Raw genomic sequence first — 26,182 nt, 5'->3', positions numbered from 1 at the left:
GAGGCTAAGGTTAGAGGTCAGTGACTTCCTATCCAAACTGCAGGCCAATTCTAAGATGGAAAGAGGTCCTAGGCCACCCTGGCAGAAGCTGGCAGCATCAACTCCCAGGGCCATACGCCTTTTCCAAACATACTTCAGACTTTCTAGAATAGCAGATGGCCTCAGGTACTAGCTCTTACTGCTCAGGAACCCTGAGAAGTCAGCCCTCTGCCTGCCATGTTCCTCTGCTCCTCTTCCATCAAAACAAATTCCTACTCATCCTTCAAGGTCCTGGAATGTTTCCCCACCTCAATGTTCAATCACAAAATTTTCAAATGTAAAGAAAAGATTTTAAAATATTATGGTAGATCCCATGTACCCAATATGATTCCACCTACCATTAACATTTTACAATGCTAGCTTACCATGCAGCTACCCAGCTATCCAACTCTTTGTCCCCCCCAGAATATTTCCTGGGGACTCCCCTCAACCTCTACCTCTTCAAGACTGCCACAGCACTCTGGACATACCTCTACTCATTGCTGCTGCCCCAGGTCACCAGTGCTCCTCCAGCAGAGCCTCTGGCTTATCTTCAATAAATGATGATGAGCCCTTACGCCCCCACCCCAATCAGTGGAAGGCTGGAAAGAAAGAGTAAGATGCATGGAAGTCCCCCAGAGTCAAAGGAAAACCAAACCAGATCCCTCAGAAGACTGCAGGGAGTGTCTCAAAAACATGGCTCCAAATGTCCAAAGCACCAGAACCACTAGCCAGGAAAGGGGAGGGGGCTGCATTCAGTCTCCCCCAGGAGCCCAGGCCCTTCTGGATGCTGGGAACCAAGTGGCAGCCAGCCAGCCAGCAGCCATATCTAGATCAGCTCTCCAGTCCTCCAGCACCCTCTGGGCCTATCTCTCCCTGGGTAGGAAAAGGGGGATCATTCTGCAGAGGGCCAGTGAGGTGCCTCCATGGCATGGGGTTAGGGACACCCCACCCTATGGCAGCCAGGGCAGCTATGCTTTTATCTCTTTTAAACATTGCAGTTCTCTGTAGAATTTTATTTGTGGGGAAAAGGGTCGCACTACTTTACAGAAATGTTTGGAAAGTGCCAGATGATTTCTGCTAGCTCTAACATTATGACTTCAGCGTGGAGGAAGAATGAGACCCCAGGGCACAGAATGTGGTGAGCTCACGGACTATAAGCACCAGAAACATCTGTTTTGTCCTTGCACTTGCTACCTCTTCCCCACAGCCTTTAGCTGGGGCACTGGGTGAGATGACCTCCAATCCCATAGGCACAGCCTCACATGCTCTGATCCCAGAGGGTCATCCAGGGGACTGTAAAAAAAGTTTTGCTTAAACTTTGCTTAAACTTGTCTGGCCTAGAGTTTCCAAATCAAGGATATCCCAGGGTGTCTGCCGAAAGTTTTACCATCTCCTTCCTTCAAGCTTTAAAGTTACCTTTTTTTTTTTTTTAAAGATTTTATTTTAAATAATCTCTACACCCAACATGGGACTCGAACTTATAACCCCAAGATCAAGAGTCTCACATTCCACTGAATGAGCCAGCCAGATGCCCCTAAGTCATCTTCTTAAAAACAAAAAAATCAAACAGTGAGAAAAAAGATAACAAAGAGGAGAGGAGGACCAGAGTGTTGAGATTTTGCCACCAAACACCAGCTGGCTGCCTGCAAGACCTCCATGGGGTTACCCGCAGCCAGATCCATGGTGGGTGCAGTTGGGAGACCTTCCTCAGCCTACCTCCTCCTCTAAACCAGCCACACAGAGCGACTTTCTTCTGGTCCTGAGTCATGAAGGCACACTGCTTACCCCAGTCATCCTTCCCACTGTGCAACAGCCAGGACAGGCATTTCCTACATGCTGAAGATTTCGGCTTTGGCCTCCTCCTAGGTCTAATGGTTCTCAACAGAGGGGAAGAACAGCTGGTTAGCGTTCTTTGTACAAAAGCCCTCCACCGATCAGAACATATTAAAATATCCTCTTTCCATCTAATTAATCCCAATGCCTTTATCTTTTCTTCAAGGGACATTCTCATCCCCACTTCGCAAAACAATCTTTTAATCATGCTTACAGGTTTCCTCTGAACCTTCTCCAAGATCTAAGGAACACAGAATAAGGTCCTGAAGATCTGCTTTCTATAGCTGCAAAGGAATGGGGAAGGAGAAGAAACTCTTTGTGGAAGAGAAGTGGGAATAAGAAAGCTAAACATGTAGAATAAACTAGATTTCTCTAGAGAAAATGGTCCTGGACATCCCTGTTGAAACGAGATGCGAGAAGCAAGAGGGGATATACCATCTGCTACTTGAAGAAACAATGTGGAGGAGAGCTTCTTTTATTATCTGATGGGTGGCCATGCAGGAATGCCCAATTTTGGCATCACTGGATTAATTAAAAGTTACTATTATTTGAAGACAAAGCTCAAGAGGCTAATTTAGGAGAGTACTGGACAACAGCCTCAAGATCTTTCAAGACTTCCAAAACTGGATTCACAGGCTGAAGACATAGATGCAGTCTCAAATTTCAGGCCTGATCTCAAATGCCCACACACAGGAGAGGAAAGATATGGCTTACTAGCCCCATGAGAAAAAAATGAAAGGTTTTAGGTTGATGGAAGCTCTTGATTTTTGTGGCCTCCTGCTGAGAACTGCCAGGTCATCCAAAAAGGTGGGCTGCCAACATAGACTTAGCCCGTGGCAGGCTTATAGCAGTCTTCAAATATTTAAGGACCTACCTTGTGAAAGAGGACTTTGTCTGGTTCTTTTGTTAAAGACAAACCAGGGTAGCAGTTATAGGAAGACAGACTTTAGCTTGCTGTATAGAAGGATGTACCAATAATAATCACAGGAGCTCCAACCTCTGTATGAGCTGCCTGCGCCTGGCACTGTACCAGCCACCCCAAATGGACATTTTTAAAAAAATATTTTATTTATTTATTTTAAGAGAGAGAGTGAGCATGAGCAAGAGGATGGGGAGGGGGAGAGGGAGAGAGGGAATCTCAAACAGACTCTGCCAAGTGCAGGGTCCTATGCAGGGCTTAATCTCATGACCCTGAGACCATGACCTGAGCCGAAATCAAGAGTTGGATGCTTAACTAACTGAGCCACACAGGCACCCCTCAAATGGATGATTTCCATCCTTCCAAGGTGAGTGTGATCACTCTGGGCTGCCCAGTTATCACCCAGCCCATCAGTTGTTGGGCCTGGATGTGAACCCAGAGGTTCTTTCTGCCCTCTTTTGGTGCTTCATAAAGTCTAACCAGGACGTGCATTTCTTTTTGTTTTTTTTAAAGATTTTATTTATTTGAGAGTGAGCCAGAAAGCCTGAGCAGGGTGAGAGGTAGAGGGAGAAAAAGACCCCGTACTGAGCAGGGAGCCTGATGCGGAGCTCAGTCCCAGGACTCCTGAATCATGACCTGAGCCAAAGGCAGATACTTAACCAACTGAGCCACCTAGGTGCCCACAGGACAGGCATTTGGAAAGGGAAGTGCTTCCATGGGCTGAAACAGCCTGTCATGACAAGAAAATGCTAAGTAAAATGAGGTGAGCACACCAGGTAACATGCTGTAGACGGAACCTGAACACGTGTGGAGCTGGACTAGTTGCCTAGGTCTGTCCCAGCTCAGGGAATGGAGGGTTCCGCCTGGCACACAGCATTCCCTCTGGGCACCCTGCCTCAGTTTTCCTCAGGGTCTACAGCTAAGCGGACAGCACAGCACAAGGAGTAGCTCTCCAGCGCCACACCTGAGAGTGCTCTGCGAGGCCCAGGAAGCAATGGGGACATGACCACCTATGATAGTGGTCCGCCACACCGGTGCATCCTGGAGCTGACACCTCCAATTTCCTCTCCTTGCGTTCCTTCCACCTCCTACCCAGCAATTTACACTCGAGTCGGGAGCAGCTTCTGTTGGCGTGAACATTTGGGCTGGTGACAAACAGGTTTATTTCCATGGCCCTGGCCAGCGTGGTGAACTCTGGACAGCTTCTACCCCGAGCAATCTGGCTGCCCTCCAGCTCAACCAAGGGGTTCTTGGGGCACATTCTAATCCCATCGCTTTCCAAGCAGCTTGTATCATCTTCCCATGTGGAAGTCTCGCTGTTTGGGATGGCCCCAGCCCTTGGGAGCCCCTGCTCAGCTGGCCTCCCGCTGGCCAGGAAGACGAGGAGGGAAGATGTCAGAGATGATGGAGGAGCAAGGCCAGGAGCCAGCAGGGCCGTGGCCGTTCACACAGAGCTGCCTGATTCCTGAATCTCCCGTGCTGAAAGGCCAGCCTCCTACTGGCACCCAGAACCATTCTTTCTCTGTTTGATTTATAAGATACCAGGGAGGGCTGGTAGGCTTGGAGTTAGAACAAAACAGAGGGAAGGAAAACGTCATGGGAAGCAACCTATTTTTGAAAACTGTGAGCTGACGCCAGGAGATTAGGTTCTGTTTGTCTTGGCTGATGGGCTTGTTTAAACACATACACACACACACATACACACACATGCACACACACACACAGAGTATGCTTGCTGTCTGGGTCTGCTCTGGCTGTCTGGAAGCATGCTGGCTTTGTTCAGCCCACCCCCTCCTGCCAGGAGCTCAGCTCTGTCCACTGCAAACCCCCTGTCAGCAGGAATTCTGATGCTGACACAGCACAAAGCTGCCTCAAGAGGCCCTCTCAGTTTCTGGATTGTTTCTGGACTGATCTGATTCCTACGTAGCAGCTAATGTCTGGAAGAACTCCCCCTGCAGGCTGGGAACAGGGGTCAGTGGTGCATTAACAGGATGCTGAGTCCCCTAAAGTGTGGCACTTGGGCGCTAGACCCTGCTGAGCAGAGGCAAGACTGGCCTGCTGCAGGTGTTAAGAGTGAGGTCTGGAAAAAAAAAAAAAAAAGAGTGAGGTCTGGGAGAGGACACTCCGGGCTCCTTATTTGGGCTGGCTGAGGGTACTCAGCTTGGCTTTAAGAGCAACCTGACATCATGGCTTCATGGAGATGAGCTGTTTCCTGTCTGCCTCCTGCACTGGGTTAGGGGCTCCTTTAGAGCCCGACCACACTCCATGTACCTCTGCTTCGCTCTGGGTCAGACCCAGGGCAGGTCTCCACCCACCCTCATTCCTAAGAAGGAAGAGGGCATAACAAGAAGCATTCTGGGACCAGGCATGGTCACTTTGGCTATGTGCAGTGTGGAAGGCTGCGGTCATCAGAGTCGGGCCCTCATAGGCTGCAAGTGTATGCCAATAGCAGGGTGGGAAGTATGGCACTTGGGGGACCGAGACTGAGGACTGTGAATGCCAGACAAGAAGAGCAGCAGCAGGCACATGGCAGTGAGGCACTCTCGCCAGCTCGCCAAGCCAGTCTGGCTCCTGACCTGTTTACTCAAGCATCTTGCCTTCTGCTGAAGAGATCTGGCACTTGCAGCTTATAGCATCCTTTCTCCACCCCTCCAGAAGGTCACTGCTTCTAAAGGCAGTGCTGCTGCCACTCTCTACACATGCCAAAGTCATCTGAGACTGCTATGGGGGAGATCTGGTTGCTAGCTCTCTATCTGGCTGGCCAGGATCCCTGACTCTGGTCTGAGGGTGACCCCATAGGCCAACCCTGCTCCCGGGCCCCTTTCTGCCGTGCCCCCCAGATCTGCAAGGCATCCAGGGTGTGCAGAGGCCTCATAATATGGCCAACCCCAGCCTGGAATCTTCAGTATCCAAGAAAAGAAAAGCTTCTACTTCCTCTCTCAGGACCATCTTGGGGGGTAAAGTGTGGCCACAAGGTCTCCTGCATGCAGGAAAGGTTGACGAGGTCCTGTCATAAATGTTTATGACATAGTGTTGAGAAAGCAAATTGATATGCAAAACTGTACAGATAATAGGACCTCAATTACATTCGAAATGAAAACAAACATGGAAAAAAGTCTGAAAGAAAATGCATCCAAACTTCCACAGTAGTTATCTATTTCTGGGTGCTGGAATCCAAGAAAATGAGTATTTTCTTCTTTATACTTCCTTTTGCTTTTGATAGGCAGGCGTTCTGCAACTGGCCTTTTATAATCAGGGAGAAAAAAAATGTTACAAAGGAAAATAAACAAGAGGGCCTGGTACTGGCTTCTGACCGGTCCCAGGAAGCATGAGGCTGAGTGCGAGCCTACAGGGCTCCGGGCCCCACTCCTGCCTCACTGCTGTATCCCCAGGTCCACAGCTTCCACAGGATGAGCATCCCCCATCCCCTCACCTGCAGCAACTCCAGATCAGATGAGTCCTCCTGCCCGGGGACCATTTCTGTTAACATCTCGGACATGACTTTTGTGTTTCCTCGAACAACGTCCAGTTCACTCCGAAGCCTGGCAATCTGTTGGGCGGGGAAGTGAGGAGGAAAGCAGGGAGCAAAGGGTCAATCAAGCTGCACCTGTCTGGTGACAGTCTCATTCACTGCAACATCAAGGTTACGCCTCTAAATGCTCATCTCTAAATGCTTGGCATTAGAAGGCTTATTGTCTAACTCTGGTCTGTGTGTGAGGGTGAGGGAGAGAAGAGAATAGGGCAGCAAGGCCCACCCTACGGGGTGTTGGTTACCAAGAGTTTGTCACAAGTGAATCTGCCAGGAAAGAGTGCTGGGTCTGACATGGACAGAGCTGGTTTGTGGCTCAGCCCTCCCACCACAGAAACTTGAGTGGGGAGTTCATCTCTCTGGCCTCCATCCCTACTTGAACTTTCAAGTGAAAGTGATAGAGCATGTGATCTCCAAGGGCCCTTCCGGGCTGGGGTCTTCATCGGGAACCTCATCATTACAGATGCTGGCCCCAGGGATTTATATTCAAAGCACTATGGTCCTCAGAGGGGCTGGCCTGTGTTCCCTGGACTTCTCTGGTGTGGCAAGAATGAGGGAGAGGGACAAGAGAAGACCTGGGGGAGCTCCCCTCCCACCCCAGCTCCCTACCTGCTCATCCATCAGAGCTCCCCAAAGCCTGGGCCTGGGCCATCTTTCCTGCGGTAGGGACACCATAAGGGATAGATCTTAACCTATCTGAGCCCCAGTCTCCTCAGGTACAGAGAGGGGAAAACGATGCCTACACCTCAGGGTTGCTAGGAATAACTGAAGTGAAGACCCTGCACAGTGCTGGCACCCATGCACCTAGGACTCACCCAATCCCTTTCCTAGTAAATATCCAGAGAGCTGGATTTTGTTATGGCTCTCAATTGCATTTTGACCTGGCTCAAATGACACCTTTTGTCCTCACTGAAGCCTTTTCTGACTCTCCCCTCCCCCTTCTCCGAGGCAGAAACAAGCAGCCCACACACCCCATCCTGTCCCACCTGCCCTGGGGCAAGGACTCTGCTGAGTCCAAGTAGGGACTCTCAGCACAGGGATAGGGACAGGAGGCCTCAATAAATCTGTGCTGGATAGACAAACAGACAAATGGTCAATGAGGGCATTGGGTTAGGTCCCGAGAGACTCTTTTCCCTCTGGTTCTGCCTGGTGAACTCTCAAGTCTTAGACAGAAGAGGTTTCTGGCCCTGGAAGCTCAGGGATGCGACAGAGACCACATGGGCCCAGAAGCCCTTGGGGTCCTCTAGGCTGGGCTGGGTTCCTACTGGCTGTTTCCATCTTCCCCCAGGGGCAGTACCCATGCCTTCTCACCCATTCTAGACCCTTCTGGAGGTCTAGACCATTCTGGCTGCTGGGAGGGCTCTTCCGAGCTCCCATGCAACTGAAGAAGAGTCAGTGGAGGGTCTCAGGGACAGTACAACTCCAAACATGTCAGACTTCCCCTTGAGCAGAAAGGGGGACATTGCTGCCCCTGGAAGCAGAGCTCACAGCCTCTGGAGACCTTCTTCCCCAGGGCTTCCCTTCTGGGGACAGGTCCTGGCCGTTATGAATAATGAGAAAGGGCAGAAAGGGCGAATGAAGCCCACAGTTATGCACCTCCTCAGGGCCAGCAGAGAACGGAAACGTGAGCAGCCCTGGCACAACACTTCTTCATTGACCCTTCCGTTTAAATAAGTTTCTGTAACCCTGACATTGTCACAAATATTAATTAAGGATTTAAAATATATAATCACCAGAACAGGTTTTTTTCCCCCCTAAATGTGGTCAATTCTCAAATCTCAACTACTGGAAATTCTATATAGATTCATCTAAATACTTGACTCTGTGACTCGTCTATAAAAATCTAGTTTGGGGTTAAAACGGCATTGGCCTCTCAGGAAATAACTCGGGGAAGGTAGGCAGTGTTCGAAATAAAGGCAGGAAGGGCGCTTCCTAAGGGCCTCCCGCATCCTGGCCTCTGCCTCCACGTCACCTTGCTGCTCGCGTCACCAGCCTCTGATGGCTGCAGCTCCTGTCAGGATCAATCCAAACCTTTCCGCGTGACTCACAAGGCTGTTCACAATGCAACTCCATCGCTGTGCTTTGGCCTCACCCTTTGTCTCTTAGATCCCACACCTGTACTGATCCTCCAAACCCTCCACCTGCTGTTCCCTTGAACACCTCCCTCCTCCACGCCTCTGGCCCCAGGCCTTCTCAGACAGGCCTCCCTCACCAGCTTCAAGAGCCTCAGCAGCCAGGTCAACCCTCCAGGCAGTACTCAACTCCTGGCTCTTGCTCCTGCAACTCTGCCACCACTGTGCGGACTGTCTCTGTCTCCCCAGTACACGGAGAGCCCTTGGAATGGGGTCTAGGCCCTTCTGTCTGTGCGCCGCTGACACCCTAGCACAGTGCCTGGTCAGGGAAGGTCTCCATATGTCTCCAGAAAGGGTGAACGAGGACTGTCAGCCAACTTGCCTCTGGCCCAGAAGTATGCAAGTACCTGTTCTGAATTGGCCATGATGGGGCCAGTCACGCTCAGAGCCGGGGCCTGTGGAGCAGAGGAGTATGGAGCAGGAGAAGGTGAAGAGTAGGAGCTGGCACTCGTCCTCTGTTGCGACTGGGACCTGGGCATGGTTGTGGCTGGATCCACTTCAGGGACACTCTGGCATGGCAACAACATAAGTCCTCCATTCACTTGGGCTGTCTGTGCAGCTGGGCCTGGCCCCTACCCCAGCCCGGGCAGCACTTCCTGCCACAGCAGCAGGCAGAGGCTCTACTTCTAACCTGTGAGGCTCGAGGAATCCCTCTGCCCCCTCTGCACCCAGTCTCTCCATCCATGAAGGGCGCAACCAAGGGCTCCTCCCTCTACTTACCTCACAGACTATGAAGGCCCTTCAGAAAGGCAGCACTGAGGGCACTCTGGGAGAGCTTTGGCCAGGGTTCCCATTAACAAGACCACCTCAGAATCTGAGCGGAGGGGGCCCGCTATGAAGTTTTGCTCATCATGAATCCCTATTTGGTACCAGAAGATTATATTTTGGCCTTATGAGTAGACTAATATAAATAGTAATTATGCAATTTACCGAATGTTCTTTGTAATTATAGACACAACAACACTGTTCTGGGTCGTTATTAGATGAATAAAACAGGTTACATTGATTCCACAAAGCATAGTAAGTGGTTTGGAAGGATCATAATGAGAATAATGCTTTGCAAAGTATAATTTCTGGTGCTTTCCCTCTGAGCATCTCAGATAGCCTCTTGAACGTTAACTGTGATCCATGCAAGAGACCTGCATAGATATTCTGGATTTCTTGTCCCCATTTCAGAGATAGGCAGATGGGGCCAGCAGGCAGTGTGTGCTGGGACAAGGTACGTCTCCCAGATCCTGAAGCTTCCTGGCTCTCCCTCGGGGCCAGGGGCTGATTCCCAGCCAATAGAGATACTAGTTTCCAGGATGAAGAGTGTCCATCGCTGCATGCTTTTCATTTGGAAGGATAGAGCTGTCCCACCTGGTAAAAGCTTCCATGGTAGGCCCCTAAATGGGCCTTCCCTGGTCTTTGAATTCCAAGGCCGGCAGGATTCAAGGATGTCTGGATATTGCTGAACACTCATAGCTCAAATAAAATTTAGATCTATTTGACAGTCGAAAAAAACAAAAGCTGCCCTTTGCTCCACGGTCAGTGACATCATCTAGCTCTTCTGTGTTACCAACACTGAGGTGCTCTGGTGCTCTCAGAGGAAGATGCCAGCACCCCCACACCACATTCCTGGGGCCTCTGAAAAGCAGGTGTAGTGGCCCTCATGGGATAGATGGCTCCACCCAAGCAGCCATTTCCACAAAAATGTCGGAACTGATCCCTCTATTATATCCTTCCACAGTCAGATGAAAACAGGGGTGGGGGGAGGGGGACGGGACACTGCTGCCACTTAATCACCAGTCAACCAGCTGTCTCACTCCTGCATTCCCCCTTGTTATTAAAAAGAAATGCCCTCAAGCTTTAAGAAAGCGTGATGACAAGCTGAATAATTCAAATAGAGCAGCAGAAGGGTGGTGGCAGTGGCTTGCCCGTTCTGCAATAGGTCTTTCTAGAAAATGCCAGCTGTAAGCTTACCCGCTGTGGTGTGTGTATGGGAGACAGAGCGTCCAAGTCTGCCATGGGAAACTCGACCCCTTTCCTCTTCAGTTCCTCATATATATGCACAACGCCAGTGAGGTCAGGGCTGCTTCGGAAGGCATCAGCCCATGCCTGTGAGCAAAGAGAGGGCCTGTTAGGAAGCATTTCTCACCAAAGGGAGCCCAGGTGCTCTCTCAGAGGCCAATGCTCTCTGACACTCGAATGCATATCGCGCTGGCCAAACCCACTCTACTCCCGTTCCCCTCACCAGCTCTGCCACGATGCGACTGGTGAAATGTGTGTTTTCAATGGTGCCCTTGAGCATGAACAAAAACACAAAACTTAATCCAGCATGTAGGATTTCCTTGGAGAAGATACGGAGAAATAACACCTAAGCACTGTGGTGCATCCTAAAATGCAGGCAATCACCTGATCACCAGGAAACCAATTCCTTATGATGCTCAGCCGAAGGGCACGAAGACATGGTCTCGTTGCTGCACCCGCAGGACACCACGGGGACCAGAGAGCCACGGCTCTGCTCCATTGAGCTCTCAGGGGCAGAGGCAGGAGCCGTAGGCAAATCGAGCAGAAAGGAAAGGTGAAATTGATGTGTCACGGAAAATAAAGGCTAACATGGGGTTTCCTCGGTGGATAGGAGTGTGCAAAGGCAAAAACTGGAAAGGCCCAGCCAGAGAGGTGAGATGAGGGAGGCCCAGGGGCAGGAGAGCCCAAGCTGCCCACAGTGTCACCGCACATGTGCCCACATGGGAAAAGTAACTGGAGAGCATGGCCACTGAAGTCCCTTCAATGAACACACCATGCAGGGAGGAAAAGAACAAACATTTAATAGATTGTCACTTTTCATGAATTCATGAAACTCAAAATTTTTTAAAAAAATATTTTGTTCTTTGGAAGTGACAAAATCTTTAGAAAGAAAAGAAAAGAAAAGAAAAGAAAAGAGAAGAAAGAAAAAGATCTCTAAAGGGTTCCTCACCAAATGAAGCTCGTCTCTTCAGAACCATCCTGTTACCATATACATACCCAGAGGAGGAGGCACTGTGTCTGGCGCCCACAGTTCTAGTGCCAATTCTGCTGTTGTCACAAGCCTTTGACTGCCTCCCTGGCTCTAGTCATGCGTTCCAACCAATCCTGAGGCAGCCACGGAAACTCTATCTCTAACCAACAGACCCATTTGAAGTTAAAAGGTCAGTTTCCAAAAAGCTTTGCCCGTTCCGACTGATGTGTCCTGCCACAGACATTCCTGTCAGCCAGGCTTCCTTGATCCACTCATTTGATCTGCACACTCAGGGATTTAATGCCTGCTTGAGGCCGGCCTCTCTTGGCCAACACTTCTTCTGGATGCTGAGTAGGGCCCAAGGTGCCTGCAGAGGGCTGTCTGGAATGCCAGCTGGAGAGCAGCAGCCCCGAGGCCTGCCCCCCTGGGGAATGCCCCAGAGCCCTGTTCCCTACCAGCTGCTTCGGTTGCCACCACCGGATTAAAAATCCAGCTGAGTCTTGGGAGACTAGCTTCAAAATGCAGCTCGCATGTTCGTTTAGGGTCTGAGAGCAGGTTTACAGCCTGCTGTGGGAGGCTGGGGAGAAAAAAGCATCACAGTAGTTCCCTGGTTGCTATGAGAGGAAGAATAACTCCAGAGGACCACTTTTCATTTATTCTGCTCTCCATCTCAGCCAGATCTGAGATAGAAAGAATGGGGATTAAAGAGCCATCACTGTGCTCTCCAGGCAGTGGATACTTCTTGGGGCACCTGCCCCAACAGCAAGCCAACAGACCCCCCTTCTCCTGTATTATGTCTTCTGTGGCAGCAGGAGGAAAATACACATCCCAAGTTGGGCCAGACAGCTTCCCCTCCTCCCTGGAGCTTGGCCCTGAGCTTGGGGAAAGCTGGGCCCCCCTCTTTGGGTAGGTGACGCTGTCCTCTATAGATGCAGGCACTGTGAGGCAGCTGCATGCCCACTGGGGATTGAGGAGCAGAGACAGCCTATGTTGTTGGAAGGTATAGCCGGTGTGCTGAGAGGTACAGCCAAGAGAAGATGTGGAGGGCTTTCCTGATCCCTTCTGTCCCTTTCCCCAGGTCCAGTTACACCCAGGATCCTGGGAAGCCCATCCTTGTCATGACAAACTGTCCTCTACCTAGGCAAGCTGGAATTGGCATTTGTTATCTGCAACCAAGCAGTCTTGGCTAATCTACTCCCTTCCCGATTGTTACTATTTCAACCCCTGTATGGGACCCCTGAGCAGTCAGGGTGAGGTGGCTGTTAACAGAGCATATGTTCATGGCAGCATCCTCTACCGAAAAAGATTCTGATGCCAATGGGGAGCAGGGTGCGGGGGGGGGGGGGGACCTTTAAAGGAACAGTCCTAGGGACACCTGGGTGGCTCAGCTATTTAGCTCCTGCCTTCAGCTCAGGGCATAATCCTGGAGTCCCAGGATCGAGTCCCACATCAGGCTCCCTGCATGGAGCCTGCTTCTTCCTCTGCCTGTGTCTCTGCCTCTCTCTCTCTCTCTCTCTCTCTCTGTGTGTCTCTCATGAATAAATAAATAAAATCTTAAAAATAAAATAAAATAAAATGGAACAATCCTATATGGAACAGTCCTAAATGGAAACACAGAATTGGGATAAATCCAGAGACGCTGTGCTTCTCTCATCTTCCTGGCACAATGCCCAAATACCTGTGTTCCAGTCTTTTCCCCACTAGGTCATACCTTTGAAGGCACACATTGAGTCCCGCCCTTGCACAGAGAAGGCAGTCAGTCATCAATTGTCAAGTTAGATTGAATTCAGACCTCACAGTTGCTAAGCATCTTTATTGCCCTACTTTGGAGAACACAGGAAGATGGCCAGTTAAGCTGTCCCCAGACTGAGGTGACAGTGACAAAGCAGGAGCCCCTCTGGACAGCTGACCCAGCTGAGATTTGAGAATCTGCTCTAGGGGAGAGATGGCAAACGTCAGGAAGTGTGGTTCACTCTGGGTCCCCAACCTAAAGCCAGGGAGCCACAGGGGTGGTGCCGGCAGGCTGCCCTACGGGAAAGTAAAGTGACACAGCAGTGCTGGCACTCTCTGAAGGACCTCTGTCACAGGGCCTGGCTGACTAATAACAGAGTGACCACCTCACTGCTCTTTATGTAACCCTCCTTTTTTCCAAGCATGTCTCCAGTGTTAAGGGGCTGAAAGACTCAGATGAAGGTCTAATAGGGAGAGAAAAAGGAGAATTTCCTGTTTTCTCCTTACTCCTTGGGATTGAACACCAAACCCCAGACTGACACATTATACTAACACGAATCCTATCCTATTTGCTTCTATTTCCCTCAAATTTTCACAAAGTTTTAAATCATCAAATTTCAGATTGATGAATGACTGCTGACTTAGATTATGGGTTCCATTCTTTGGCTCCTGCCATGTTCTGCTTATGCCCCTGGACCAGATTTCCTAGTCCCAGTGACAGGGTCTCCAGGGAGCTTGCCAGTCCACACAGAACCTGGCCAAAGACCAGGACACCAGGTCTCTAACACCTTTCAAGAATACAACACCTCCAGCTCCTCCTGCCCCCACCCCCATCTCAATCAGCTCACTTTCCTCAGTGGAAAGAAAAACCTTCAGTGGAAATAGGGTATTTTTAGACTCTACTGCTAGGAGGCAGGTTAAGAGGCAAGGGGGAGGGAGGCAGGAGAGGCATGACCACCATGAGGTTACCCTACCAGGATGGTATCATATCTGTTTCTGAAAACAACTGCAAGCTGAAAGCTGAAGGATGGCACAGAGTACAAGTGTTCTTGTCTCCTCAACAAATGGGACTTCACATGAAGAAACAGAAAGGCACACAGCTAAAGGCCAGCCAGGGAGCAGGTGAGACGCAGAGCAGGGGCAAAGGTGGCAGGCACTTCAAAGGCTGGGAGGGAGAAAGTGGGCAAGCTGCTCACCAGGCTGCCCTGCTCTCAACGTCTCTTTTCTCTTGCTGCCAGAGAGACCAGCTCCCTTCCTGAAGGACAAACTCCTGCGCAGGGAAACCCACTGGGCCCTCAGACCTGAGTCAAGTAAATGCTTCCAACTGCCCTTCCTCACAGCTTGTGTGCTAGGCTCGGGCTGGGGGAGGAGGGCAGTCTTCCCCAGATGTTCTGAAGCACAGGGCCTCTGGAGTACACAAGCCTAAGGGTGTCTCTTTTGGGCAGTCTGGGGGAGATGGGGCGGCTATGGATGGCTAGAGCACAGCCAAAGGATCCAGATGCTTCCAAGAGAGGAGGGATGGAATGTGTGGACAAGGGATAGGCATCCACTGATTCTCTTCAGAGAATCCCCTAGAGGGCTGCTGATGGCAAACATGTGCCAGTGGAAATGGCCAAGGCCCCTGTGTGGCCAATCTCAGGCTGACAATGCCTTGGATCAGCATCCCAGGAAAGCAATCAGAAGGCACGGTGGGCTAGAAGCCAGGAGGACATGCAAGGACAAGCATCCATTTCCCTCTAGGCACAGAGAGACCTGTCAGAAAAGCTGGTATGGAGACAGACCCCCTCTCTGCTCTTACCATAAGGGAGTAAAATCAAAGGGACAGTGAGCTCAGGCCGATGCCTGGTAATCAGAGCCACAGGTCCCACCTTTAAAGGAGCTCCAACCATGTTTCTTGGGCCAGAGATGGGGGTAAGGGTGGGGAGTGCTTCTCTAATTCCTTGGCCTTAAAATATTTGAGGCTGCCCCTCAAATATTCCAAAGCCAGTTCAAATCCTCCCTGGGTAGGCCCTGGCCCTCTATCAGCTGCAAGCCTGTTTCTCCAAAAAATCACCAACTCCCCAGGGGCAGGGCTGGGACTGGCCTGGTTCCACTTCCTGGCAGCTGGGATCCGAAGAGCACCGAGAAGTATCTGGATGACGAGGATTATGAGGAAGAAGCTGCCATGGCTCTGGCACCCATACATTTAACTGAACCTCTTTCAATCTAGCTGCATTTCTCTGATGGCCTGCTGCCTATTCACAGGCTGGCAGGAGGGCCAGGGATCTGTCGCCTCCATCCTCACTCTTGCATCATGGCAGGAATAGCTCCTGCCCTCCCCAGGGGAGTATCAGACTCTTAGGGGAGCCCGCCCAGTTCTTAAAAGTATATTCAACAGGTAAATAAAATCATCCGCTTTCTCCAAAGAGTTAAGAACAGGTTGACAAGATGTAATATGTCCACATACTCATCAGATGAGCTTTCACGAGGATGCGTTGGTGAAAATGTTATGCAACTAAAGTTTTTGTGCGCTGGCAGGAAAGAATGGCAGGTCCTCACTGGTGTAACCAATAAACTGGAGCTTGGCCATGCCCCACCACCCAGCAATTCCACTCCCAGCTATGCGGCTGACCCACATGAAACCACTAATATTTTACCATTATTCACCAACAAAGATGGCAGTGTCATGTATCTGAATTAATACAGATCTAACAGAAATGAATACACATGCTCACCACAAGACACCTCCTAGATGTTCACAGCAGCATTTTTTATAATGGCTTCAAACTGGGAACACCAAGTCCTGAGCATCAGTAGGAAGGATAAACAAACCATGGCACATTCACCCAGAGGGACCTGGGCACAGTGATGTGAACAAGGGGAATGGAAAGCCTATGGCCATACCCAGTGATGACGTGAGGCCTGGAAACAAGGTGCGGCCAGACACACAGACATAACAGAGTGCTCATTGCAGAGTCCACACAGGGCAAGTTCAAGAACAGGAAAAATCCATCCCAGCTGTGAGGCGAGGTGATCCCCCCAGGAGATGGGGGGCTCTTTGGGTGCAGGTCATATTCTGCTTGATGACACAGGGGCTGGTTTAGATGGGTATATTTGGTTTGTAAAATCTTATCACATTGTACATGTGAGTTTAATGTGTGATCTCCTGTACATATATTAGAATTCAATAAAAAGGAAAGAAAAGGCTGAACATCCTATTTGTTCTTTTGTCCAGCCCATTACAGAAGCCATCTGCCAACTCAGAATGCTATCAGCTTTATACTGTTGGGTGGCCATGACCAAAGACAAAAGTTCTTCAGGAAGTTTCAAAACCTGGAGAGGAGAACCCTCCCCGGGCAGGTAAGCAAGGCTACCCAGAACTACCCTTATCCAAAGCTCTTGGTGTTTTCCCAGCCGGACCAGGTGACTGTCCAGTGCATCCTGGTGGGACAGGCCAATCTCAGGCTGACAATGCCTGTGGGACAAGGAGCCTGCAAGGCCCTCAGGGGCCCATCCTGCTCCAGCCCCTGCAGGGGGGCACACATGCTGCTGCCATAGGGGGTAGGAGTAGTTCTCACAACATGGGTACCAACCACTGCAGCCACCATGGGCTGATCTCAGACTCCAGACTGGGAGTAGGGAGCAGGGACACAGGTCTCCACTTTACAGATAAAGAGGTAGAAGCCCAGGGAAGTTAAAATACCTGCTGAAATTACATAGCTGGGAGAAGCAGTGCTGAGAGTAGGCAGTGACCCTGACAGGACAACCATAGCCAGTACACAAGGCTCTCCGTGCCTTCAGCCAGGGAGCCCCCCAGCCAACAGGGGCAGGGCAGATCACAAGCCTAGCCATGGCCGTGCTTGACAGGGGTGGCCAACCACCCACTGGGCCTGGCCCCAGGAAGTGCTCCTTCCAGGGGGAGGAGGAGGTGGTTTGTATCTGTGTGTGTGTGTGTGTGTGTGTGTGTGTGTGTGTGTGTGTGAGAGAGAGAGAGAGAGAGAGAGAGAGGAAAAGAGGGAGAGACACTGAGACACTCCAGGTTTGTACCCGTGTGTGTGTGTGTGTGTGTGTGTGAGAGAGAGAGAGAGAGAGAGAGAGAGAGGGTGGGGGCGGAGGGAGAGACATGGAGACACACCAGGTGGGCAGAATGGATAGGGACCACCTAAGGAAACATGGAGGGGCTCTGCTATCACCCATACTCTTCCCCTTAGAGCTTCAGCAAACTACACCCACCCATTTGTTAAGAAAAGCAAATTATTGAACACCTACTCTACACAGCAACTGCTCTAGACCCCAGGGATATAACATCCCTGGACTCTCAGGGAACTCAGAGTGAGGCAAATGACAGAACAGAAGTGGAGAAGACCACAAAAGAAGGTGAAAGGAGAGAGGGAATACTGTAAATCTAGGGGTAGGGAGGTCTCTGGGGGCTGTTGGAATGATGGAGAGGTTTCTCAGATAGAGGACCTAGGAAAGAATAGACAGAGTGAGCTGAGCCCTTGGTAAAGGCCACAACTTTCCTTTCCAGCCTCAGGCGCCACCACCACCTCGAAAGCCCCTATGCTCAGTCCTGATCACAGTGCCTTCTGCCTACCCCCTGCCCCACTCCTTGGCGCCTAGGCTCTAGCTGCCCTCCACCATAGGACCACTGTGCTGGTTGACATGTATCACCAGGGGGCTCCATCTGCAGACACCCAGCTCAGAAATGTTCCCCACTGCCTATAGGACAGAGCACCAACTGTCAGTACAAGCCCTTGACCATCCCTCTGGCCTCATCTTCTAGCCCCAGACATTCTTAATTACACAAAATGGTTTTAAAGAATCCTTTTCTGGGGCGCCTGGGTGGCTCAGTCCTTTAAGCATCTGCCTTTGGCTCAGGTCATGATCCCAGTATCCTGGGATCAAGCCCCATGTCAGGCTCCCTTCTCCTGGAGAGCCTGCTTCTCCCTCTGCTCCCCATTCCTGCTGTCACTACCTCTGTCTCTTTCTCTCAAATAAACAAAAACAAAAACAAAAACAAAAAAAAATTTTTTTTTTTTTTTTTTTAAAAAGCATCTTCTCTTCAAGAGGTGCAGCTTCATTTCCTGACTCTTGAGGCTGGACTCCCTTCTAACAAACAGAATAGGACAGAAAAGATGATGCATAATCTCTCAGACTCAGTCCCCAGAGGCATTGCAGTTTCTCTCCCACTCTCTTTTGGACTGCCTGCTTTAGGGAAAACCTGCTGCCATGTTATAAGGACACTCAAGAGTCTACACAGCAAAAAACCCAGGCCTCCTACCAATAGTCAGCAAGGAACTGGGGCTTCCTGCCAACAGCCCTGTGGCGAGCCACCTGGACGTGGCTCCTCCAGCTCATCGAGCTTGCAGATGAGGCAATTCTGGCTGACGTCTTGCCCACAACCTCCTGAGAGCTCCTGAGCCAGAAGCACTCACTTAAGCTGCTCCTGAATTCCTGACCCACAGAAACAAGGAAGTCATAAACATTTGTTGTGTGAAGCCTCTAAGTTTTGGGGTAATTTGTTACACAGCCATTAAAAATGAACAAATCCCGAATGTGTCAACTGCTGTCTCTGATGCACATGCTAGTCCCTTTGCCTGTGCTACTTCTCACACTCTGACCTTTCCATGCTAGTCCCTTTGCCTGTGCTACTTCTCACACTCTGACCTTTCCATCAAGCTTCTTACCTCCAGGGTCCAGCAGAAATGTCATCTCCTCAGTGAATCACTCCTTAACACCGTCTCCCTGGATCCCACCCCCACCTGCTGCCAAGCTGGCCCTGACCCTATGCCTTGCCAGCCCTGCAAATGGCTCTAGCACAGTCATTCCTACTCCACACTGTCCCTGATGGCTCAGAGGCCTGTGGGGGGGGGGGGGGGAACCCCACCCATCCCTGGGGGCAATAGAGAGCCAGGCACCCAGAAAACCAGTGAAGGCTCTCTCAACTGGCTTGAGAGCTCCCTCTCAGGCTTTTATTCCAGTGGGATGAGCATAGAAACATAAGCATTTTGCAACAGCTATTTAAACCCAGGAGGGCCTCCATTCTTCCCTCCAAATGATGGGAAAGCACGAGGACCCACTGCTAAGGGGCCCCATCTCAGTGGGTCCCAACAAACTAGACAAGGGGAGCTTACCTACCTGAATCAGAGCAAGCACCTTGTCCTGCACAATGGTGGGAGGGTTGTTCTTGGGAGAGATGATTTTGACCAGGACGCTGTCAATGAAATCCCGGTTGGCCACGAGAATGTGGAAGCGGTGGCCACAGTTCTTCACACACGTCTCCAGCACCTAAGGAGAGGGGAGAGGAAGGAGGGGTCACCACAATGGCAGCTGAGTTTCCACCCTGACCCCACCTCTTCCTTCTTCCACATGGTTCCACCATCTCTTCCAGAGTCACACTGGGATGGCATTGCATCCCTTCACTCTAATTCAGGCATCCCTTGCTGACTAAAGTCGCCTGTGCCTGCACAATAATCAGGCAATTAGTTGGTAATTGAGGCACCAGTTTTGCATGAGAAGGATGCTGGTGTTTTAATGAGATCAAAATGACTGAGCGGTCCCTGAAAATTAGCATTTTAACTCCTCTCTCCCGGCTTCTGGGTGTGAGACGTTAGCCAGTGGGACTCAGACTCTGACACAGAGAGGGCTGCTGTGACAGCCTGAATTGCCCCGTGAATTATTGGCCTTTGTATATGAGTAAGCAAACACACACACACTCACCTTGACACATACACACACACGAACACGTCCCACACAACCCTGCCTCTGCAACTAATATTGGAAATGACTAAGGATTTTCTTCTCTTAATAAATGGTTTGTGGGCCTCAGCTGCCAGTCAGCTTCAAGGTCCATGTTCACACACTCTGCTCGCTCCTCCCTTGTCTAGAAAAATGAAGTAGGCAGGCCTTAGCCACTCAAAAGCACAGCACATGTGGGTTCTGGCCAGATGGCCAGTGTGGGCTTGAATCTCAGCTCTGCCACTTCCTCCCTAAATGGCCCAGGACCAGCTGTCTGAACCTCAGCTTCCTCATCCGTGAAGTGGGCACATGAGTGCCCCCTTGTGGGACCCCAGTAAGGATAAGAAAGTATATTTGAGGCACCTAGCACACTGTCCTGCATGGCGTTGCAGGGCAGTAAATGAGGACTATGATGATATGATTGCCATCTAGGAGGCCGCTGTACACACCCAAGGAAAGGGAAAGGGGAGAGGCCCCCTGGAATTCAGGGGTATCAACTGGAGGGTCTCTCCAGCCTTGAACACAGGTTTCTGAACTTCTCAGCACTCTGTAAACCAACCCATACAATGACCTGGCCCTTCCCACACCAGCATACCCCAGTGCCACAGTCAACTAGTGGGCAATGTCTCCTTGGAATGTGACCAACAACAGGGGACATTTCTGACTGCCTGAGTATTTTCAGTGACCCAAACAACTGACCACTGGTTGTCTTATGCAGGGCTGGGTTCCTACAAGGAGGTATTACCTTGCCAAAGCATGGCAATCAGGAAAGGACCACACTCTTAACGCTAATGGAAAGTGGACTACAAGCCAGCACCATGCAGGAGCCTCCACATTATGTACCATTTCATTCCAGTCTCACAACAAATTAATTCTCTTTAAATAGATCGACCTTCTCTGGACCCCTTGTCTCCTCACCCACAATGAGGCCACAGGGCCACCCCCCCTCCCCAGGTCTCCTCCAAGATCAGCTGGGAGTTCCCTCAGATGACAGGCAACATGTGCCAGATTTCTTGTTCTTCATCTGCTCCTGGAACTAGCCCTGTAAGGTGGATATTATCCCATTTTAGAGTAACAAAGCTGAGGCCTGGAGATGTGAGTAATTTCACTGAGGAGGCCACAGCTGGCATGTGCGCCCTGCCTGGCAGCCACAGAGCCAGGCAGTACGGTTCCTTTCCCCACCGCCAGCCTGTACTGTGGGAGGTTCCAGGTTCTACTTGGCTCGCCAAGGGAGACCTTGAAGCTCAATGTCCTCAGGTCACCAAGGTTTTCCTCAGCCAAGAGGACATTCTCTTAGCCTCTGCATGTGCCTGATTCCAGGTGACCACAAGGCAACCAGCATTCACTCTCACAGTGACCACAGGTGCTGCAGAGAGGATCCAGAGGGGTTCTTCTTGCTCTCTGGGAACTCACAGTTTCCCTTCTTTCTAGGATTCTCTAAAACCCTCTCCTAACTTTGCCTATGCAGGCATTGGGCTGCTAGGGTCAAGGCATGTGGCAGGAAGAATGGTTTATTTTGAGGAGCCAGTGGGAAAGGGAAAGGCAGGAGGAAAAAAGGCATGGTGAGAAAAAACATGGGAAAAAGAAGAGGAGGAAGGCCAACATGGCAGGGCAGCTGTGGCTCTGCCATCATGCTCAGGGCAACAGTGGGCCAGGACACCCAACTCACTTTTGGGGAGCACATCCTGACATCTTCCAAGATGGCAGACTTTAAAGTCAGCAGGACCCTCCCTGGCTGGCAACGGCTATTTAGCCACTTCAGGGACTCTGCCAAAAATGCCATTGGTAAGTCGGCTCCTATAGGTTCTAGGGCATGAAACACACAGCAGCTTTTTTCCAGCAGTCAAAGCCCATGGGGTACAAAAGGTGCCTCTAAGCAATCAGATATGGCCATTTCAAGTCAATACACTGAGGCCCAAGCAGAGAGCCTCTCCAGAACTCCGACAAACTCCTGTTTGGGGTAATATTAATATCTTTGTGAAAGTCCCACAAGAAACAAGAGGAATGAGAGCAACTAATAGAACAAACGAAGACAAAGACAGAGAAGCCATAAAAGTAGACATAAGACCAGACAATGTGCACCAGGCTGGAGCCTTTGGTGTAGGGACAAGGGATCTGCAGCTGTCAGAAGTCTCCCAAAGGCATCTCTGGATTTGCAAAGACCTGACTACATCAACAAACAAGCAAACAAAAAACAGGAATAAATTTAACCAAAGAGGTGAAAGATCTGTACCCTGAAAATTATAAGACACTGATGAGAGAAATTAAAGGAGCCACAAATAAATGGAAAGATATCTCATGTTCATGGATTAGAAGAATTAATATTATTAAAATGTCCATACTCCCCAAAGCTATCTACAGATTTCACAGAAATAGGAGAAATGATTCTAAAATTCATATGGAACCAGAAAAGACCCTGAATAGCCAAAGCAATCTTGAGATAGAAGAATAAAGGTGGAGACATCATACTTCCTGATTTCAAACCATATTACAGAGGTATAATAATCATAACAGTAAAAAAAAATCATAACAGTATGGTACTGGCAAAAAAAAAAAAAAAACAATGGAACAGAATTGAGAGTCCAGAAATAAACACATACGTACATATATGGTCCACTAATATTTGATAAGAGAGGTATGACAATTCAATGGGGGAAAGGACAGTCTCTTTTACAAACAAGTGTTGGGACAACTGGATAATCACACAGAGAAGAATAGAACTGCACTCCTATCTTACACCACTCACAAAAATTAACTCAAAATGGACTAAAGACTTAAATTTAAGACCCTAAACTGTAAAACTGCCAAAAGATGACACAGGAAAAAAGTTTCTTGATATTAGTCTTGACAAAGATTTTTTGGATGTGAAACCAAAAGCAAAGGCAACAAAAATGAAAATAAACAAGTGGAACTATGTCAAACTAAAAAAGTTTTGCACAGCAGAAGAAACAATCAGCAAAATAAAAAGGCACTCTAATGAGAAAAAATATTTGCAAACCATGTATCTAATAAGGGGTTAATATCAAAAATATATAAGGACCTTAAACAACTCAAGAGCAAAAAAACTATCCCCAAACAAACCAAAAACCTAAAACCAATCCAATTACAAGTAGGCAAAGGTGGGGCATCTGGCTGGCTCAGTCAGAGCACTCGACTCTTGATCGTGGGGTCATGAGTTTGAGCCCCAAGATGGGTGTAGAAATTTCTAAAAATAAACTTTAAAAAATGGGCAAAGGACTTTAAACAGACATGTTTTCAAGGAAGATGCACAAATGGCCAACAGGCACATGAAAAGATGTTCAACATCACTAATCATCAGGGAAATGCAAATCAAAACCACAATAAGGGATCACTTCACACTTGTTAGAATGGCTATTATTAAAAAGACAAGAGACAAGTGTTGGCAAGGATGTGGAGAAAAGGGAATCCTTGTGCACTGTTGGTGGGAATGTAAATTGGTGCAGCCACTATGGAAAACACTATGGAAGCTCCTAAAAAATTAAAAACGGGCTCCTAAAACAAAACAACATAAAACAAACAAACAAACAAACAAACAAACAAACAAAAACCATGATCCAGCAATCCCACTCTTGGGTATATATCTAAAAGAAATGAAAACAGGGTATCAAAGAGGTATCTGTACCCCTATGTTCACTGTGGCTTTATTCACATAGCCAAGACATGGAAATAGAAGTATCCACTGATGGATAAATGTATAAGATGTCTGATATTTCTTTATCCATGTACACACACACACACACACACACACACACACACTGAAATAATATTCAGCCATAAAAAGGAAGGAAATCCTGCCTTTTGCGACAACATGGATGGACCTTGAGGTCATTACACTAATTGAAATGAGTCAAATACAGAAAAACAGATACCCAATATGTCACTTAAATGTGGAATCTAAAAAAGCTGAACGCGTAGCAACAGAGAGTAGAATGGTAACTGTAGGAGAGGGGAAATGGGGAAATGTTGGTCAGAAGGTATGAGTTCCCAGCTACAAGGTAAGTAAGCTCTAGGGAGCTAATGTACAGTAGTGTGACTGCAATTAACACTGTAGTATATACTTGACAGTTAAGATATTAGATCTTTTTTTAAAATATTAATTTTAGAGAGAAAGTGAGTGAATGTTTTGAGAAAGAGAGAGAGAGAGAGAGAAAGCCTAAGCATGTGCATGTGCGCACAAACCAAGGGAGGGGCAGAGGGAGAGAGAGAAAGAATCCTCAGGCAGACTCCCCTCTGCATGGGGAGCCTGACACAGGGCTTAATCCTAGGACCCTAAGATCCTGACCTGAGCAGAAATCAATAGCTAGACGCTCAACTGAGCCACCCAGGAGTCCCAAGAAATTAGATCTTAAATGCTCTCCCCTCCTTCCCCAACAAAGGTAATCATGTGAGGGGATAGAGGGATTTCCCGACCTTATGGTGGTAATCATTTTGCAATATATGTGTGTATCATCACATTGTATATCTTAAACTTACATATGTTATATGTCAGTATCTCAACAAAGTTGTTGGAATAATAGTAATAATAGCAATAAACCTAACCACCAGGAAAGGCTCAATGATGTTCACCATTTTCTTTCAGAAGGAAGTAAAAACAGAGACCACTTAAGAAAGATTTCCAGGGGCGCCTGAGTGGCTCAGTGGTTTAGCGCCACCTTCAGCTCAGGTTGTGATCCTGGAGACCCGGGATCGAGTCCCACATGGGGCTCCCTGCATGGAGCCTGCTTCTTCTCTGCCTGTGTCCCTGCCTCTCTCTGTGTCTCTCATGAATAAATAAATAAAATTAAAAAAAAAAAAAAAAAGAAAAAGAAAGATTTCAATTCTTGGGGGCCTGGGTAGCTTAGTCAGTTAAACGTCAGACTCTTGGGTTTAGCTCAGGTTGTGATCTCAGGGTCGTGAAATCGAGGCCCACATTGAGCTCCATACTCAGTGTAGAATCTGCTTGAGATTCTCTCCCCCTCCCCCCATTCCCATGTGCACTTGCTCTCAGTCTTTCTAAACTAAATAAATAAAATCTTAAAAAAGAAAAAAGAAAGATTCCATCCAACCAACATGGTTCCCATGAAGTTGGGTGTATAAAGGGGTATGTTTTAGATAACAGGAAAATGCCCTGATATGTTAGTGTTCATTCCCTGGTGATTTCAGTTACTGAAATCAATTCCTTTTGGGCATCACTCTGGGTTTACTAAATGCCATGGATCAAATTCTGAGAAAAAAACCTGAAAGCTTTCAAGTCACTATACCTCAGCTGGTCTTTTTTTTTTTTCTTTATTATTCAAACCCCAATTCCCTGGCAGAGAAGGATCTCAAAATAAGTCTTGGGTTTTCACTTGGGTGAAGAATCCAAACAGTTTCTCTGCTTTAAAAGGAAACATGTTATAGCTGTTTTGGATAAACAACAAACTACTGAAACCTGCAGAGAAGCCCACTGCTGACCTGTTGCAGCTTCCACTATAAGAACTCACCGTGGCCCCGATTTTGCCATATCTGAGTAACTGTTAGCTTTCCAGACAGAAATAACCCTCGGAGCAGTTGTCCCTTTGAGTTTCTTGACATTTTAAGAAAGGGCAAAAATCTGGTCTGTTTCTTCCTGAAAGGAGTCACTAGGCTGGCTTTTTCCAGAACCCCTGCACCAATGACTGCTTTGACTCCATAATCCACAGCTGGACACTCTGAGAACCCCCAGGCCTCTCTCCGCATTGATGGGATGATGAAATCAGTCTGGGAAGGTTACTGTAAGCAATCACTTTAACACCAGAAAAGCTCAGCACAGTCCCAGGCAGGTTCGGGGTGGATGGTAGCAGGTTTGTAAGGAGAGACCAGACACCTAGGAAGGCAGCTAGTATGGCTGTGTCACAGAAGGCCATCCACAGGCAGGCCTTTGACTTCTCTGCTCTGGGCTTCTGTATTAGTCAGTGCTGCCCATGCCTGATCTTCTGCTGGTATGTACCAGCTTGCAGCCCATCCCCTCACTTCAGGGGAAAGCAGGAAAACCCAAAGGCACTGTGGGAAGGCTCTGCTACACTCTGCTGGTGCTTGCACCAAACCGTCCACAGGCCGTGGCTGCTGGAGGCTGTGCCGAGTGGACAGAGGGAAGGCCCTGCCTCTGGGAGTGGGGCAAGGCTGTGAATGTGGATTTCCTCAGCTGCTCTGCCCCCACCCTAACCCCGAGGGCAGCACTCACTGTTAATGCCAGCATGACCTCTCTGTAGTTCCGGTTCCCATTAAGCCGCTTCTTCAGGGCCCGAATGGCATCCTTTGGCCTAGAGAGAAGGACATATTAAAATCCTCACAAGTTCCAC

The 26,182-nt window shown here is 49.0% G+C and overlaps 1 protein-coding gene across 8 annotated transcripts in view; it reads right to left on the bottom strand.

The window, feature by feature from the left end:
- Positions 1–26,182, bottom strand: part of TOM1L2 (target of myb1 like 2 membrane trafficking protein) — a 119,044-nt gene that overhangs the window by 24,872 nt on the left and 67,990 nt on the right. For all 8 annotated transcript variants that reach the window (XM_038537104.1, XM_038537105.1, XM_038537106.1 and 5 more), the window contains 5 exons: positions 26,065–26,143; positions 19,263–19,412; positions 10,397–10,531; positions 8,782–8,943; positions 6,207–6,323 (listed from right to left, as the gene is read on the bottom strand). In XM_038537104.1, the coding sequence (XP_038393032.1) occupies positions 6,207–6,323; positions 8,782–8,943; positions 10,397–10,531; positions 19,263–19,412; positions 26,065–26,143 (643 nt within the window). The remainder of the gene's footprint in view (positions 1–6,206; positions 6,324–8,781; positions 8,944–10,396; positions 10,532–19,262; positions 19,413–26,064; positions 26,144–26,182) is intronic.

This window comes from Canis lupus, chromosome 5 (assembly GCF_011100685.1).
Source record: "Canis lupus familiaris isolate Mischka breed German Shepherd chromosome 5, alternate assembly UU_Cfam_GSD_1.0, whole genome shotgun sequence".
Classification (NCBI taxonomy): domain Eukaryota; kingdom Metazoa; phylum Chordata; class Mammalia; order Carnivora; family Canidae; genus Canis; species Canis lupus.
This window is presented reverse-complemented; position numbering and strand designations above follow the sequence as displayed.